This window comes from Aquarana catesbeiana, linkage group LG10 (genome assembly GCF_042186555.1).
Source record: "Aquarana catesbeiana isolate 2022-GZ linkage group LG10, ASM4218655v1, whole genome shotgun sequence".
Taxonomy (NCBI): Eukaryota; Metazoa; Chordata; class Amphibia; order Anura; family Ranidae; genus Aquarana; species Aquarana catesbeiana.
Window position 1 is genome coordinate 10,741,426 of NC_133333.1, and position 19,784 is coordinate 10,761,209.

A 19,784-nucleotide genomic window follows, 5' to 3' on the forward strand; every position below is an offset into this window, starting at 1 on the left:
ATAGAGGAAGGAGCAGAGTCCTCCAGCAGTGCAGAGTATTTCAGGAGAGGAGAGTTATAGAGGAAGGAGCAGAGTATTTCAGGAGAGGAGAGTTATAGAGGAAGGAGCAGAGTCCTCCAGCAGTGCAGAGTATTTCAGGAGAGGAGAGTTATAGAGGAAGGAGCAGAGTATTTCAGGAGAGGAGAGTTATAGAGGAAGGAGCAGAGTCCTCCAGCAGTGCAGAGTATTTCAGGAGAGGAGAGTTATAGAGGAAGGAGCAGAGTATTTCAGGAGAGGAGAGTTATAGAGGAAGGAGCAGAGTCCTCCAGCAGTGCAGAGTATTTCAGGAGAGGAGAGTTATAGAGGAAGGAGCAGAGTCCTCCAGCGGTGCAGAGTATTTCAGGAGAGGAGAGTTATAGAGGAAGGAGCAGAGTCCCCCCGCAGTGCAGAGTATTTTAGGAGAGGAGGGAGATAGTTCCTCTAATAATGGTGATGAGTATCTCTTGTGATGAGTTCAGCTCTCTGGAAATAGAAATCTAGGACACGTTGGTAGTGGAGTTCTTCCTTCGTCTTATTTTTATCTTCCTCAGAGAACTGATGACTAATCCTCCTCTTCATCTCCTTAATCCAGATGTCTCAGAACGGAACATCTGGATGACTACCCTAATGCTCCTCACAGCTGTGTAGAAGGCGGTGGGAAGAATACGGTTACGGTGACTACAGAGCCCATCCATCCACCTGGAAACCCTGAACATCCCGAGGCACGGCGTGCCTCGCACCTCATTGTTGAAATGACATCACAATGGTGACAGGTGAACACAGGTCTGGGTAGGATATAGAATGAAGGAATGAAGCATCCACTGACCTCAGTTTCTGGATGTTGGAGGAGACCCCAGACAGGCGGTATATGCCGTCCACTATCCCGAACTTCTCTATGAACGTGGTGCAGGAGACGAGGACTCTGGGCACTGAAAGACAAAAGAAAAGACGACATTAGAGGGTATGAAAAGTTGATGTAAGCCTGACTGGCGTGAGCGAGCAATCTGATTTTCTGGTCTGAAGGTCCACTAATTGTCAGAAGGTAAATGAATGACGCATAAAGGACATGTCCACCGGAAAGCAATATTTCAGTGTGGTCCTTGCAAACTCAAATACATAACTTCTTATATGTCTTGAGATTTTCTAGGAGGTTAGGGCCCTGCCCAACTGCAGGGAAATCTCACCACTGTGGGAGGGGCAGAGACACAAATTACTGGAGAGCAAATTCATCATTGTGGGAGGGGCAGAGACACAAACTACTGGAAAATTATCTGACCACTGTGGGAGGGGCTGAGACCAATTACTAGGGGAAATCATACCATTCTGGGGGCAGAGACACAATCTACTGCAGGGAAATCTCAACATTGTGAGTAGAGACACAAACTACTGGGGAAAAGCTCATTATTATGGGAGGGGCAGAGACACAAACTACTGGTGGAAAATCTCACACGGTGGGAGGGGCAGAGACACAAATTCCTGCGTGAAAGCTCAATATTGTGGGGGGGCAGAGACACAAACTACTGTGGGAAATCTCACCATTGTGGGAGGGGCAGAGACACAAACTACTGGAAGAAAATCTGACCACTGTGGGAGGGGCTGAGACACAAATTACTAGGGAAAAATCATACCATTCTGGGGGCAGAGACAATCTACTGCAGGGAAATCTCAACATCGTGGGAGGGGCAGGGACACAAACTATTGGAGGGAAATCTCTCCATTGTGGGAGGGGCAGAGACACAAACTATTGGAGGGAAATCTCACCATTGTGGGAGGGGCAAAGAGAAACTACTGGAAGTAAATCTCACCATTGTGGGAGGGGCAGAGACACAAACTACTGGAGGGAAATCTCACCATTGTGGGAGGGGCAGAGACACAAACTACTGGAAGTAAATCTCACCATTGTGGGAGGGGCAGAGACACAAACTACTGGAAGAAAATCTGACCACTGTGGGAGGGGCTGAGACACAAATTACTAGGGAAAAATCATACCATTCTGGGGGCAGAGACAATCTACTGCAGGGAAATCTCAACATCGTGGGAGGGGCAGAGACACAAACTATTGGAGGGAAATCTCACCATTGTGGGAGGGGCAGAGAGAAACTACTGGAAGTAAATCTCACCATTGTGGGAGGGGCAGAGACACAAACTACTGGAGGGAAATCTCACCATTGTGGGAGGGGCAAAGACACAAACTATTGGAGGAAAATCTCACCATTGTGGGAGGGGCAGAGACACAAACTACTGGAAGTAAATCTCATTGTGGAAGGGGCAGAGACACAAACTACTGCGGGCAATATCACTATTGTGGGAGGGGCAGAGACACAAACTACTGGAGGGAAATCTCATTGTGGGAGGGGCAGAGACACAAACTACTGGAGGGAAACCTCATTGAGGGAGGGGCAGAGACACAAACTACTGGAGGGAAATCTCATTGTGGGAGGGGCAGAGACACAAACTACTGGAGGGAAACCTCATTGAGGGAGGGGCAGAGACACAAACTACTGGAGGGAAACCTCATAGTGGGAGGGGCAGAGACACAAACTACTGGAAGGAAATCTCATTGTGGGAGGGGCAGAGACACAAACTACTTTTTGTTGTGTTTTTAGCAGATTGGGGGGCGGGGTTTAGCGTCACCTTCCTCTCCGGAGTCCAGCAGGTGTTCGCCCAGGTCGGTCCCGAAGACCCTCTCCCGTAGGATCCCCCTCTGGCGCAGGCGTTGCTTGCTGGGTCTGGACGCCATGAAGCTTCGCAGTAGTCCGGCCAGTTTCCCGTGCCGCCGGCAGACTGTGGAGAAGTGGAGGTACAGTGAGGCGGGGGGCACTCCGCCAGGGCGGGGGGGGGGGGAGAGGACAGACAGACTGGTGTATGAGATGTCACATGGAGCAGAAAGTCTCACCTGGTCTGGGGGAGTTGGAGCCATGCGGCGATGAGATGGCCAACTTTACATCACCCTCTGTGAACAGACAGACAGGTAACAAGAGGTACGAGACGGCATAGCCAAGCCCAACACAGACAGCACAGCGGCCAGCCTGCAAGAAGAGACTGCTACGTACACTGAGCGTGGGGGGGGAGGGGGCGAGACCACCCACACAAGAGACTGCAGACTGTCCATATATAGAGGGGCTTATTCAATAACACAAGGAGCAATATGTAAAGCGTTGTAGCCATTATTGATCGTCCACGGCCACCATCTACTTTTATTTATTTATTTTTTGGACTGAGGTGCCGACTCAGAGATGCCCGTGCCGTTCTTGGCCGTGTTCACAAATGTTTGACACAGATCAGCCTCTGCTGCAGCCTCTTAACGACAAAAGTTACATTGTACAGTCTGATCACTGGGGGGGAGGAGATGGGATTGAGGAAATGCTTCTTGTATTTGCATTCCGTGCATGCGCGTTACAGTGCTACATTGACGGCGAGGAGGAGACTGCGGAAATGCTCCCTCCCGCCTGCAGCAGACTGATGACATCATCTCAGCCCAGGCGAAGTCTCGAAAACTGGAGCGTAAGGATTTGAATAATGAAAGTCGTGCTTCTTTGAAAATGGAGCTGTAATAGGTCAGGAATTCTTGGTGATGTGGAAGATTATGAAAAACTTGATTTTTAACCCCTTAAAGGCCAAACAATGGTTAATGTCTTTAGCGATAAAAAAAAAAAAAAAAAAAAGCGTTAAAAGCAAATCAAGCTTGTGAATGAAATGATGTCCTTATGATTTTATAAATTGAGGTTAGTGTAGAGAGGAGAGAGCCTCAGAGTTACAAAATGATACAGATGATCAAATATTAAAATTGGCCAACATGACCGACTGCCATGGGGTACGACGCGCTTACACATGCTCTTTGCTCCTACCGGCATTTTATTGAATAAGCCCCAATAGTGTTCACAAGAAGGTTAACCCAAGGGGGGGGTGGGGGACATCAGGACAGGAAATACCAAACTCTCATTGGCTGCCCATAGACATGGGGGCGGGGACTCGATAGACTTAAGTTCACCACGCATGTTGCAATCTGACCGTACAATTGCTGTGTGGCCAGCTTTAAAATTTTACCAAAACGATGTAATACGCACATGGGTGCCCAAACCGCGGCCCTCCAGCTGTTGCAGAACTACAAGTCCCATCATGCCTCTGCCCTTGGCAGTCATGCTTGTAACTGTCAGCCTCGCAATGCCTTGTGGGACTTGCAGTTCCTCAACAGCTGGAGGGGCGCAGGTTGAGCACCTATGTAATAGGAGGACCTACCTAAATCTATCCAATCAATTTGTATCCAATCAGACAGACCCTTGTACTACATACAATGGGGGGGGGGGGGGGAATAATTATTTGATCCCCTGCGGATTTTGTACGTTTGCCCACTTACAAAGAAATGAAGGGTCTATCATTTTTATCACAGGCGTATTTTATATGATAGAGACAGAATATCAAAAAAAAGAAAAAAGGTTACAGCGCTCTCTGCAGGGACAACTCAATCCATACACCAGGTCCACTCACAGGTGCCCAGGATCGATGTGTCCCAACACACTCCAGTGCAACAGTAGTAAGAAGAGCCGGCAAAACCGTAGTCCTTGAAGTGTCGTTTATTGACAATAAAACAAATCCGACTCGTTTCGGCAAGAGCCTTAGTCGTAGCTTGAAACGCGTCAGCTTTATTGTTTTATTGTCACTCTCATGTACCAATAAACGACACTTCAAGGACTATGGTTTTGTTGGCTCTTCTTACTACAGAGACAGAATATCAACCAAAAATCCAGAAAAAAAGCCACATAAAACAAATGCTATAAAAGTTGCAGTTCAGTGAGTAAAATAAGTATTTGATCCCCAAGCAAAACATGACTTAGTACTTGGTGGAGAAACCCTTGTTGGCGATCACAGAGGTCAGACATTTCTTGTAGTTGGTGACCAGGTTTTCACACATCTCAGGAGGGATTTTGGTCCACTCTTCTGTACAGATCTTCTCTAAATCCTTAAGGCTTCTTGGCTTTCTCTTTGCAACTCGAAGTTTCAGCTCCCTCCATACATTTTCTGTAGGATTAAGGTCTGGAGACTGACTAGGCCACCCCATGACCTTAATGTGCTTCTTCTTCTTGAGCCACTCCTTTGTTGCCTTGGCGGTATGTTTTGGGTCATTGTCATGCTGGAGAAGACCCATCCACGACTAATCTTCAGTGTTCTGGCTGAGGGAAGAAGGTTCTCCTCCAAGATTTTACAATACATGGCTCCGTCCATTGGCCCCTCAATGCGGCAAAGTCGGTCTGTACCTTTAGCAGAGAAACAGCCACAAAGCATCATGTTTCCACCTCTGTGTTTGACTGTAGGGATGGTGTTCTTAGGGTCATAGTCAGACTTTTTCTTCCTCGGCTAGTCGAGTTCATGTCAAAGAACTCAATTTTGGTCTCATCTGACCACAGCACTTTTTCCCAAACCTTCTCTGAATCATTTACATGTTCATTGGCATGACTGTACATGTGCCTTCTTGGGGAGGGGGACTCAACGTGTTTGAAGGAAAAAAAATGTTGACTATGACCCTAAGAACACCATCCCTACATTCAAGCACGGTGGTGGAAACATGATGCTTTGGGGCTGTTTCTCTGCTAAAGGTAGAGGCCGACTTTACCGCATTGAGGGGCCAATGGACGGGGCCATGTATTGTAAGATCTTGGATGAGAACCTTCTTCCCTCAGCCAGAACACTGAAGATGGGTCATGGATGGGTCTTACAGCATGACAATGACCCAAAACATACCGCCAAGGCAACAAAGGAGTGACTCAAAAAGAAGCACATTAAGGTCATGGGGTGGCCTAGCCAGTCTCCAGACCTTAATCCTATAGAACATTTTTGGGGGGGAGCTGAAGGTTTGAGTTGCCAAGCGACAGCCAAGAAACCTTAAGAATTTAGAGAAGATCTGTAAAAAAAAAAAAAAAAAAAAAAAAAAAAAAAAAAAAGAGTGGACCAAAATCCAAAAATGAAATGTGTGCAAACCTGGTCACCAACGACTAGGATCAAATACGTATTTTACTCACTGAACTGCAACTTAATTTATAACATTTGTATCGTGTGTTTTTTCTGGATTTTTGGTTGATATTGTATCATATAAAATGTGCCTATGATAAAAATGATAGACCCTTCATTTCTTTGTAAGTGGGCAAACCTAGAAAATCTGCATGGGATCAAATCATTATTTTCCCCACTGTAGTTGTTGGTAGATCTAAAGAATATTGTACAATCAGATTGTAAGGTGTTTGGTGAGACTTAAAGTTGACTGTAAAATGATATATATATATATATATATATATATATATATATATATATATATATATATATATATATATATTTTTTTTTTTTTTTTTATATATCAGGAAGATGTATGTCTATAGCAGTGGTCTCCAAACTATGGCCCGGGGGCCGGATGTGGCCCTTTGCTTGCTTTTATCTGGCCCTTGGGGCACTATTCCACCAACTGACACCAATGATGGGCCACCGTTCCCCCTACTGATACCATCACTGGGGCACTATTCCACCAACTGACACCAATGATGGGGCACTATTACACAGACACCAATGATGGGGCACCGTTCCCTCTACTGACACCATCAATGGGGCACTATTCTTCCACTGATACCAACGATGGAGCACAATTCCTCCCACTGACACCAAGGACGGGGCACTATTTCTCCCACTGACACCAAGGACGGGGCACTACTCTTCCCACTGGCACCAATCATGGGGCACTATTCCTCTGACTGAAACCAATGACAGGGCACTATTCCTCCCACTGACACCAATGATGGGGCACCATTCCTCCTACTGACATCATTATTAGGACACTATTCCACTAACTGACACCAATGATGGGGCACCATTCCACCTATTGACACCATCAATGGGGCACCATTCCCTCTACTGACACCATCAATGGGGCACTTTTCCCCATACTAACACCATCAATGGAGCATTTTTCCTTATACTGACACCATCAATGGGGCACTATTCCACCAACTGACACCAATGATGAGGCACTATTACACCGACACCAATGATGGGGCACCGTTCCTTCTACGGACACCATCAATGGGGCACTATTCTTCCATTGATACCAACGATGGAGCACAATTCCTCCCACTGACACCAATGACAGGGCATTATTCCACCAACTGACACCAATGATGAGGCCCCATTTCCCCTACTGACACCATCAATGGGGCACCATTTCTCCCATTGAGACCAATAATGGGGCACTGATGTAGAGGCATTTTCTACTCCCACTGGCCACAGTCCGGCTCCCCTAAGGTCTGAAGGACAATAAACTGGCCCTTTGTTTAGAAAGTTTGGAGACCCCCCCGCTCTACAGTATAAATATGGTAGATCATACATCTATGCAAAGATTTGCGGCAATACATCCACACGTGTTTAATAAGGATGATAGATTTTACGATGCATATTCTACAATATCCTATACATTTATATTCCTGCATACAACCAAACGAATTGGGGGCGATTTATTAAAATAACGAAAAGCAACCAGGGGAAATTTTGCTTTAACTGTCCTATCATCTTCATTCTTAATTTCTCCTGCACAGGATTGGACGATTTTAAGCCCGCCTCTCTCGCTTTAGCAAACATCCCTTCATTTGGTTACATTGTATCACGCTCTCCTCACTCACACAAGCCAAGCACCAGTTTTCCTTTTATCAAAGATTCTCAAACTAATATGTGAAGAATAAATTAAGACACGGTACAAGATACAGCCACCCAACATGTATAGAAACAAGCAAAGATTTTTTTTTAAAAAATGAAAAATTGAAAATAAATCTTTAAAGCAATCTTTTTTGCCTTTACTGTGTGCTGATGAAAATATATAATTTTGTGTGCAGCTAAGCTGCCCCTAATTCAGTTTCAGGGGTTCAATTTATCTATCTGCTGTATATATAAACATAACAACCAGTTTTAAAAAAAAAAAAATGGGTTTGGCAAATTCATCAGGAAAATGCTTGACTGCATAGACAACTTGGACCAGTTTTTGAGAATACTTGCTGTAAAAAAAAAAACAAAAAACAAACAAAAACCATGCAACATAAATAGATAAACTGAACCACTCAGACAAAAAAAAAAAAAAAAAAAAAAAAATCAGAGGAGCCTTTTGGGATAAAGCAACCTTTTCAATTAAAATTAGGGGGAAAGAATTTTTAATGGAAAAATATTCTTTTCTTTTTCTTCAATAATTTTCATAAAATTAAAATTTGTCCAACAAACAAAAAGTAAACAACACATATAAATTCTTTACAAAGGTCCAAGATTTTCCAAATATAATTCAGTTTACACCAAATGATCAAGAATATCATAAACAAGACATATTTTAGAAAATATCCCGTTAACCCCACATGGGCTCAGACTGTAACAGGAGTTGAGAAATAATATGATAACCATAATAAAGATAACCAGATTGAAAAATATTTTTTTTTCCTGCAATATAGATTTCAATTTTGTTGAAGCATGGTTAACTAGTTACCCAGCATCACACAGATGTGCAACTGTCAAAACTTAGATTAAAAAAATATATATATTAAAAATATATATATATCTTATAAATATATAAATATTAAAAATGTGTATATATATATATATATATATATATATATATATATATATATATATATATATATATACACACACATATACACATACTGTACATAGATTATTTTTTCTCTAAAGCTTATTTTACAAATCCCAATTCTGACAGTCACATCTGCATGATGCTGGTTCATTTCCCAACCTGTCATACTTTGACAAAAGTGAAAACTATATCGTAGAAATAATTTCTCAACCAAAAAAAAAAAAAAAAAAACTTTCCATCTAATTTGGATTGAAAATGTTGCATATCCCAAAAAGGACAATTTGATTTTTTTTTTTTTTTTTAATTTCTGGTTCAGTTTATCTATTTATGTTCGTTTTGAAAGCGTTCGCAAAAAAAAAAAAAACTGTTGTTGCTAGGCAAGCATTTTCCTGGTGTGTTTGTCAAATTTTATATACATATATAACATTTTAAAATTAAAAAAAAAAAAAAAATATATATATATATATATATATATATATATATATATATATATATATATATATATATATATATATATATATATATAAAATTTTATTTTATTTTTTTCTTTCTTTTTAAATTTTAAAATGTTATTTGCTTAGAATGCAAAAATATACATTAACTGCAGATAGAGCCTATAGAGCTCCCTCCACCATGCATCCCTCCTAATAAATCTGTAAAACTTTCAGACACTCATCGACAGGAAAAAGCAGATAAAAGCAGACAAGATAGAAGCCAATTTATAAAAACAGGGGCCAAAGAAAGTGTCTGCTGCCCATAGAAACCAGATCCCAGCGCCTGATTAGAAAGGGGACATCTGGTTGGTTTCCTATGGGTGACAGAGATTTCCCCATCCTCTGAATTTTATAACTGAGCGCCCCTTTCAGGTTTGGCGGATACAGCGCTGAGCGTTGCATCAGGGTCCGCACAGAGTCACCGGCACAACAGCGGCACACGCAGCCCTGCATGGCTTAATGAGAACAATATGGATCCTGAGACATCAATGATCAGACCCGCATGGGCGGGGACCCTCACCAGTGGTACCTGCTGCTGCCGGCGACGGGCTCTTGCTATCTGTGATCAGCTGGACGCACTCGCTGGGGAAGAATCCCACCTAGGAAGACAAGCAGAGAGTTAAAGTGGGGTTTAAGAGGGGCACTTGTTTTGCTCAGGGGAGAAGAAGAAAAGAGCCAGCCTTGTATGCTTGCTGACATTTATAAAAAGGAGTGCTACTTGAGGTCTGCCTGTGCTATATGATCAATCCAGTTATATTGCACCTCCAGCATCATTTCATACTCACGTCTCAAGATGTCAGTCCTAGGGCAGTAAACCTAAGAGTATTGCAGGGGATGCCATTGTGGCTGCAACAACTCAACTGGAATTTGATTTTATATAGCGCTTTTTGTTACTTTTTCTTGGCGGGGGGGTTTAGGGGGGCAGGACAAGAATAAAGTGGGATATATTTTTTTTTTAACACATATGTATATATATATGTATGTATGTATGTATGTATGTATGTATGTATGTATGTATGTATATGTATATATATATATATATAAGTTAAAAAAATATATATTATTCATTTCTTTTTTTCATTTTTAGTATTCTTAATTATACTATGTTCTATATATTTAAGCATCCTCCTCACAAAAAAAATATCATTTTTTTAAATTACTATTATTCTTCTTAATTACATTCTATATATTGAAACGTCACCCAACCCCCCCACCCCCATACACACAAATAAATAAATAAATAAATATATATATATATATATATATATATATATATATATATATATATATATATTTTTTTTTTTTTTGTGTGGGGGAGAGGGGCGCTTAAATATATAAGAATATAATAATGAAAAAGAAATATATCTCTATATATAAAAAAAAAAAATGTCTCTTTTTTACTTAGTGGGGGGGGGAGGGGGACGCTATATATATATATATATATATATATATATATATATATATATATATATATATACATACTTTTTTTCTCTCTTTTCCTTAGAACCCCCAGACCCCCCTTAACCCTACACAAAAGGAAGGGAATTTCCGTGGGAGCGTGACCTAGACAAGGGGACTAAAAGGGAAAAATGTTTCATACTTTTTTCTGATTGGCTGAAGCACTACCTGTACTGCGGTCGGACTCCAGTCTCCTTACCTGAAAGCCATGTTTTCCCCTCCACCAGCTGGTGTCCTCCCGTGGGGGCATGTCGATCACCGATACAATGTCTCCCACCTGTAGAAAATCAGAAAAATATACTGATAACCATCCAACAAATAGGACTGTGTAATACAATCATGCAAACAGCAGAAACCTGCCAAGCTGCCCAGCAAAATTACTAGATGCAAAGGTTGGAACCAACTAAAGCACTGCTAAGGGTGCTGACAAATTTTTCAGATTTTTTATTCGTATGGCTAAAATCAGTCCCTCCAAACATTTTTACCATGGAGCAACCCTTGAAAATAGTTTTCAGGTCTCAGAGAACCCAAATCATAAAATGATATGTATAATTCACAGAAGTTATGAATAAAAGAATACAGAATGGGTTGCATTTAACCATGCTGTTTATAAAATATTATATTAATGAAGTATAATATATACACACACACAGTATAATAAAAGTATATCATAATAAAATATAAAAATAATATAAATAAAATAAACACAGGCCATAAAATTGTAGTGACTCTTTACATTGATGGTCAGTGGAAAAAGTAACCCTATACATTGGTGGTCAGTGTAGAAGTGACCCCTTCCATTGGTGGTCAGTGTAGAAGTAACCCCTTCCATTGGTGGTCAGTGTAGAAGTGACCCCTTCCATTGGTGGTCAGTGTAGAAGTGACCCCTTCCATTGGTGGTCAGTGTAGAAGTGACCCCTTACATTGCTGGTCAGAAGTGACTTTCCATAGGTAGTTAATGTAGGCAAGAGATCAATCTCCTGCTATTTTTTCAAGGAACGCCCAGTGACCTCTGGAGGATCCTCAGGGTTCCCTGGAATCCTAATTGGCAAAGGCTGGTCAAAATCCTTTTCAAAAAGAAAAAAATATACTAAAAAAAAAAAAAAATTGTTAGTTTGAGTTGGGCTTTAATTAGTTGCTTACCAAAAGCTTATTTAAAGCCATGTTTCTTCAGTTACTTCCTGGTTTCTGGCTTAGGCCAAAATTATGTCATACATCCCAGGAATCTTTAGGGAAGGAGAGGCTTCCTCAGTTTAGCACACCCTCCTGCCTGCATGCCTGAGCTTGGGGCTGATGGATTCAAGGAAGTAAACTGATACAGGAGTCATCTGCCCTTACTCAAGATGGCCACTGCTAGAAATACTAGGGGGGGGGGGGGTTCAAAGCGATTGCTCAAAGCATGGAGACATAGATGGATGGGAGAGTTTGCTCTGAACATTAAAAATAAATTAAAGAAAAATATTTTTGCCAACTGTCTGGGTAACTGTTTTGGGTCCACATCCCCATTACATGTAGCGAAAAGAAAGTTCCTCAAAAGTGGGACTTTAACGGACCAGAAACAGTGATGCATGTCATAAAAGTACAAGATTTATTGAAACAAATATACCAACAATAGAAGATGTAAAAGAATTTATCAGTAAAAAAAAAACAATAGAATGAGATGAACAACATGGAATCAAAGCACTGGAATAACCTAAAAGTCAACTGTCAATGGTAAGAGAGATTTCCGTCTTACAGAGTGTCCGAAGCACCTAAGCCCAGGGGCGGACTGACAACTCATGGGGCCCCCGGGCAATAGAAGATCATGGGGCCCCCTGTGTCTCCGCCCACATGCAAGCCGCACCTACACAAAGCCCCACTTACATGGGGAACACAGTAAGGCACATCACATGGCACACAGCAGAGCACGGGGCACATCATGGGGCACAGGGCATGGGGAACACAGTAGGGCACATCACAGGACACATAATGGGGCACCCAGCAGGGTTTATTATGCTGTACACATCAGGGCACATTATTGAGCACAGCATGGTGCATCACAGAGGGTACAGGGCACATCAGTGGGTACACAGCGGGGCACATCACAGAGCACATCAGGAGATACACAGCAGGGAGCGTGCCGCACATCACAGGGCATGTGGCAAATAGTAGGGCACACAGCAGGGCACACAGTAGGGCACATCCTTGGGAACAGGACACAGGCGGTACACATCAGGGCACACATCCCAGGGCATGGGGCACACAGAACACATTACAGGGCACACAGTAGAGCACAACAGGTGGTACAGAGCAGGGCACATCACAAGGCACATCACAGGGCAAGGGGCACAGAGTAGGGCACATAAGGGGGTACACTAGCAGGGCACATCACAGGCCATGGGGCACGCAGTAGGGCAAATAGCAGGGCACAAACCAAAACACAGGGCACACAATAGAGCACTGGGATCCTCCAGACTTAACACAGTGTCTTTCAGGGTAGCCATCAGGGGGGAAGGCGACACAGTGGGGGTGGAGGACACAGGGAGACACCATGGGGGGGGGGGGTTGGAGGGCACAGGGGGACACTGTAGGTGGGTGGAGGGCACAGGGAGACACCATGGGGGGAGGGATGGAAGACACAGGGGGACACTGTGGGGGGTGAAGGGCACAGGGAGATACTGTGGGGAGGTGGAGGGCACAGGGGGACACTGTGGGGAAGTGGGGGGCACAGGGGGACACTGTGGGGGGTGGAGGGCACTGTGGGGGGGAGGTGGAGGGCACAGGGGGGCACTGTGGGGAGGTGGAGGGCACAGGGGGGCACTGTGGGGAGGTGGGGGCACAGGGGGACACTGTGGGGAGGTGGAGGGCACAGGGGGACACTGTGGGGGGTGGAGGGCACAGGGGGGCACTGTGGGGAGGTGGAGGGCACAGGGGGACACTGTGGGGAGGGGGGAGGTGGGGGCACAGGGGGACACTGTGGGGAGGTGGAGGGCACAGGGGGACACTGGGGGGGTGGAGGGCACAGGTGGGCACTGTGGGGAGGTGGGGGGCACAGGGGAACACTGTGGGGAGGGGGGAGGTGGAGGGCACTGTGGGGGGCACTGTGGGGAGGTGGGGGCACAGGGGGACACTGTGGGGAGGTGGAGGGCACAGGGGGACACTGTGGGGGGTGGAGGGCACAGGGGGGCACTGTGGGGAGGTGGAGGGCACAGGGGGACACTGTGGGGAGGGGGGAGGTGGGGGGCACAAGGGGGCACTGTGGGGAGGTGGGGGGCACATGGGGACACTGTGGGGAGGTGGGGGGGCACAGGGGATCACTGTGGGGAGGTGGGGGGCACAGGGGATCACTGTGGGGAGGTGGGGGGCACAGGGGGACACTGTGGGGAGGTGGGGGGCACAGGGGGACACTGTGGGGAGGTGGGGGGCACAGGGGGACACTGTGGGGAGGTGGAGGGCACAGGGGGACACTGTGGGGAGGTGGAGGGCACAGGGGGACACTGTGGGGAGGTGGAGGGCACAGGGGGACACTGTGGGGAGGTGGGGGGCACAGGGGGACACTGTGGGGAGGTGGGGGGCACAGGGGGACACTGTGGGGAGGTGGGGGGCACAGGGGGACACTGTGGGGAGGTGGAGGGCACAGGGGGACACTGTGGGGAGGTGGGGGGCACAGGGGGACACTGTGGAGGGCACAGGGGGACACTGTGGGGAGGTGGGGGTACAGGGGGACACTGTGGGGAGGTGGAGGGCACTGTGGGGAGGTGGGGGCACAGGGGGTCACTGTGGGGAGGTGGGGGTCACTGTGGGGCACAGGGGGACACTGTGGGGAGGTGGGGGCACAGGGGGTCACTGTGGGGAGGTGGGGGGCACAGGGGGACACTGTGGGGAGGTGGGGGTCACTGTGGGGCACAGGGGGACACTGTGGGCAGGTGGGGGTCACTGTGGGGAGGTGGGGGGCACAGGGGGTCATTGTGGGGGGTGGAGGGCACAGGGGGGCACTGTGGGGAGGTGGGGGCACAGGGGGACACTGTGGGGAGGTGGGGGGCACAGGGGGACACTGTGGGGGCACAGGGGGACACTGTGGGGAGGTGGGGGTCACTGTGGGGAGGTGGAGGGCACAGGGGGACACTGTGGGGAGGTGGGGGTCACTGTGGGGAGGTGGGGGGCACAGGGGGTCACTGTGGGGGTGGAGGGCACACAGGGGGACACTGTGGGGAGGTGGGGGGCACAGGGGGACACTGTGGGGAGGTAGGGGGCACAGGGGGACACTGTGGGGAGGTGGGGGCACAGGGGGACACTGTGGGGAGGTGGAGGGCACAGGGGGACACTGTGGGGAGGTGGAGGGCACAGGGGGACACTGTGGAGGGCACAGGGGGACACTGTGGGGAGGTGGGGGGCACAGGGGGACACTGTGGGGAGGTGGGGGGTACAGGGGGACACTGTGGGGAGGTGGAGGGCACTGTGGGGAGCACAGGGGGGCACTGTGGGGAGGTGGGGGCACAGGGGGTCACTGTGGGGAGGTGGGGGGCACAGGGGGACACTGTGGGGAGGTGGGGGTCACTGTGGGGCACAGGGGGACACTGTGGGGAGGTGGGGGCACAGGGGGTCACTGTGGGGAGGTGGGGGGCACAGGGGGACACTGTGGGGAGGTGGGGGGGCACAGGGGGACACTGTGGGGAGGTGGGGGGCACAGGGGGACACTGTGGGGAGGTGGAGGGCACTGTGGGGAGCACAGGGGGGCACTGTGGGGAGGGTGGGGGCACAGGGGGTCACTGTGGGGAGGTGGGGGGGCACAGGGGGACACTGTGGGGAGGTGGGGGGTCACTGTGGGGCACAGGGGGACACTGTGGGGAGGTGGGGGCACAGGGGGTCACTGTGGGGAGGTGGGGGGCACAGGGGGACACTGTGGGGAGGTTGGGGTCACTGTGGGGCACAGGGGGACACTGTGGGGAGGTGGGGGGCACAGGGGGACACTGTGGGGAGGTGGAGGGCACAGGGGGACACTGTGGGGAGGTGGAGAGCACAGGGGGACACTGTGGAGGGCACAGGGGGACACTGTGGGGAGGTGGGGGGCACAGGGGGACACTGTGGGGAGGTGGGGGGTACAGGGGGACACTGTGGGGAGGTGGAGGGCACTGTGGGGAGCACAGGGGGGGCACTGTGGGGAGGTGGGGGCACAGGGGGTCACTGTGGGGAGGTGGGAGGCACAGGGGGACACTGTGGGAGGTGGGGGTCACTGTGGGGCACAGGGGGACACTGTGGGGAGGTGGGGGCACAGGGGGTCACTGTGGGGAGGTGGGGGGCACAGGGGGACACTGTGGGGAGGTGGAGGGCACTGTGGGGAGCACAGGGGGCACTGTGGGGAGGTGGGGGCACAGGGGGTCACTGTGGGGAGCTGGGGGGCACAGGGGACACTGTGGGGAGGTGGGGGTCACTGTGGGGAGGTGGGGGGCACAGGGGGACACTGTGGGGAGGTGGGGGTCACTGTGGGGCACAGGGGGACACTGTGGGAGGTGGGGGGCACAGGGGACACTGTGGGGAGGTGGGGGCACAGGGGGACACTGTGGGGAGGTGGGGGGTCACAGGGGGACACTGTGGGGAGGTGGGGGGCACAGGGGGACACTGTGGGGAGGTGGGGGGCACAGGGGGACTGTGGGGGCACAGGGGGACACTGTGGGGAGGTGGGGGTCACTGTGGGGAGGTGGGGGGCACAGGGGGGTCACTGTGGGGGTGGAGGGCACACAGGGGGGCACTGTGGGGAGGTGGGGGCACAGGGGGACACTGTGGGGAGGTGGGGGGCACAGGGGGACACTGTGGGGGCACAGGGGGGACACTGTGGGGAGGTGGGGGGTCACTGTGGGGCACAGGGGGACACTGTGGGGAGGTGGGGGCACAGGGGGACACTGTGGGGAGGTGGGGGTCACTGTGGGGCACAGGGGGACACTGTGGGGAGGTGGGGGGCACAGGGGGACACTGTGGGGAGGTGGGGGCACAGGGGGACACTGTGGGGAGGTGGGGGGCACAGGGGGACACTGTGGGGGTCACTGTGGGGAGGTGGGGGCACAGGGGGTCACTGTGGGGGGGTGGAGGGCACACAGGGGGGCACTGTGGGGAGGTGGGGGGCACAGGAGGACACTGTGGGGAGGTGGGGGGCACAGGGGGACACTGTGGGGGCACAGGGGGACACTGTGGGGAGGTGGGGGTCACTGTGGGGAGGTGGGGGGCACAGGGGGTCACTGTGGGGGTGGAGGGCACACAGGGGGGCACTGTGGGGAGGTGGGGGCACAGGGGGACACTGTGGGGAGGTGGGGGGCACAGGGGGACACTGTGGGGGCACAGGGGGACACTGTGGGGAGGTGGGGGTCACTGTGGGGAGGTGGGGGGCACAGGGGGACACTGTGGGGAGGTGGGGGTCACTGTGGGGCACAGGGGGACACTGTGGGGAGGTGGGGGTCACTGTGGGGAGGTGGGGGGCACAGGGGGTCACTGTGGGGGTGGAGGGCACACAGGGGGGCACTGTGGGGAGGTGGGGGCACAGGGGGACACTGTGGGGAGGTGGGGGGCACAGGGGGACACTGTGGGGGCACAGGGGGACACTGTGGGGAGGTGGGGGTCACTGTGGGGAGGTGGGGGGCACAGGGGGACACTGTGGGGAGGTGGGGGTCACTGTGGGGCACAGGGGGACACTGTGGGGAGGTGGGGGCACAGGGGGTCACTGTGGGGAGGTGGGGGGCACAGGGGGACACTGTGGGGAGGTGGGGGTCACTGTGGGGCACAGGGGGACACTGTGGGGAGGTGGGGGGCACAGGGGGACACTGTGGGGAGGTGGGGGCACAGGGGGACACTGTGGGGAGGTGGGGGGCACAGGGGGACACTGTGGGGGTCACTGTGGGGAGGTGGGGGGCACAGGGGGTCACTGTGGGGGTGGAGGGCACACAGGGGGGCACTGTGGGGAGGTGGGGGGCACAGGAGGACACTGTGGGGAGGTGGGGGGCACAGGGGGACACTGTGGGGGTCACTGTGGGGAGGTGGGGGGCACAGGGGGTCACTGTGGGGGTGGAGGGCACACAGGGGGGCACTGTGGGGAGGTGGGGGGCACAGGAGGACACTGTGGGGAGGTGGGGGCACAGGGGGACACTGTGGGTGGGAAGCTGTGCAGCAACTTTCTAGTAGCAGCACGTGGTACAAGCTGCTGCACTTTCCTCCCTACATGCAGAGTAGCGCGGGAAGCGGCTGTATACAGACCTCTCGTGATGCGCTCCTCCTCCTCCTCGCCGGCCCCTCCTCTTTTCTGTCCGTCCGAGGTGATGACAGATACAAGCACCTGGGGTGGACGGGAGCGAAGGAGGGGCCCGTGGGGAGGAGGAGGAGCGCATCACGAGGTGTGTGTGTATACACTGCAGTCTCTTAGCAGTGAGCAGGGGCCCGATCAGCCCGTCAATCACAGCTAGCTGACGGGTAGATCGGGTCCCGAAGTGGAAGCTGCCATGGGGCCCCCTACTGGCCACGGGCCCTCGGTCAGCGTCCGAACTGCCCGATGGTCAGTCCGCCCTTGCCTAAGCCAGAGGCCTGGGCCTCACCCGGGGAAGGGGGAGGGGGTGTGAAGGAGAACCCCAGGAGGGACCGACCACCCCAGGGAGTACCCCGCTCCCCCACACCACTCCAGGAGGAGAAGCGGGGGGGCCCCCCTTACTTATCCCTCCAGCGAGTGCGCGGGTAATGCTCTCAGATCCTCCTCGCCACCGAAGTGGGGGGGGGCTGTGGGCCATGAGGAACGCTGCGACATAGGCCGAGACCCCGGTCGTATGCGACCTCGCGAGACGTTTAACTTGCAGGGCCAGCCCCCGTCCGGTGGGGGCTATGTCGCGGCCGACCTAGCCCGTAGCTGTGGTCTGCACGCACTCGCTGGCCAGACTGAGGAGACCACTGACTCTTAATGTCCAGCCCGTCTCCCAGTCCGGCAGTTGATTGTAGATCTCACAGGAAAGAATCCAAGAGAAAAAAAGTAGCTTAAAAAGCAAAAACAAAAAAATTGCCAGGACCAGAGATCCCCAGCAGGGAACTAGGTCCTTACTCCTGACTAGGCAGAAAAAAAACTGAAGGCCTATAGCAGAGAGAGAGGGGGGTGTATATCACCTAGGACTGCCCACGGGCGTAGCCAAGTATTTTTTTCTGCCTAGTGTCCTACTCCTGTAGGGGGCGATATAATCCTATGGTTCTGAATAAGGAAGCGATGTGTCTGTCAACGAATAGCATTTTTGGTTTGTGGTGCTCAGATGCAGTATAGTTCTGCTTTATAATGGTCCGGAACTTTTAATTTTAGATCAAGGCTCCTTTAATATATGGTGAAGCAGAAATTTCGTTACATAGGATGCTGCTTGCATTATCTACGCTGGCACGGTCCCTCGCCCTCCACCACATCCTGGCGATAATATCCCCCCGTTGCTGAGCAGACAGATTGCGGACGCAGATTGTGGATAATAATGAGCTGTGCCGCCGCACACACAGACATGACAGTGTCTGCTCCTATTTATTATTGGACTCCGTCCACCAGACTGCACACAAGGCTCTGGGTCCCCCAGCCCGAGGAGGGTGGCAAATGTGGGCAAGAAAAAAAACAATTCTCACGAGCCTTCCCGATACAAGCGAAAAAAAACTCCAGGCAAAAAAATTTTTAGGTTTCAGATTTTAAGAGTTAAACCCTTAGACACATTTTATAGCTGCCAGTTTCCCCCATTAAGGAGATGCATCACCACTTCCCGTCTCTGGGACAGATTGCCAAGGCAAACCCCAACACTGACAGGACAGGAAGTGAAAGGGGATCCCGCAATAAAAAACCTAATGTTCCCCCCCCCACCCCCCCCCCCCCCAAAAAAAAACTTTTTCGACTGAAAGTCCATTTTAAAGAGAACGAGTCAAGGCTGGGTTTACGCAAAAATCAGAAATGATGTTTGAAGCTGAAGTTTAATCTGCTTATATTTTGCCTTCCCTGGTTCCAGCCCACTAATGCAATCCAGACCACCGAAATATTCTTCATTACACCCAAAACATCCGGAGGCATTGAGCTTACCTCAAAAGACAGCTCATCCGGGGCTTGTGCCGTGTATCGCTTAATAACGTGAGCCGCGGCAATGGCCGGGACATTGATGGACGCCTCTTCGTTGACAAGTAGGCGATTACCGTGATTATCAATCTGGAGAGAAAAGTAAAAAAAAAAAAAAAAAAAAAAA

The 19,784-nt window shown here is 50.4% G+C and overlaps 1 protein-coding gene across 1 annotated transcript in view; it reads right to left on the reverse strand.

Moving 5' to 3' along the window:
- The window catches only part of ARHGAP33 (Rho GTPase activating protein 33), a 134,400-nt gene that overhangs the window by 33,138 nt on the left and 81,478 nt on the right, over positions 1–19,784 (reverse strand). The window contains 6 exon segments of the mRNA XM_073601608.1: positions 845–947; positions 2,653–2,802; positions 2,915–2,971; positions 9,641–9,719; positions 10,778–10,855; positions 19,625–19,747. Coding sequence (XP_073457709.1) covers positions 845–947; positions 2,653–2,802; positions 2,915–2,971; positions 9,641–9,719; positions 10,778–10,855; positions 19,625–19,747 — 590 coding nt within the window.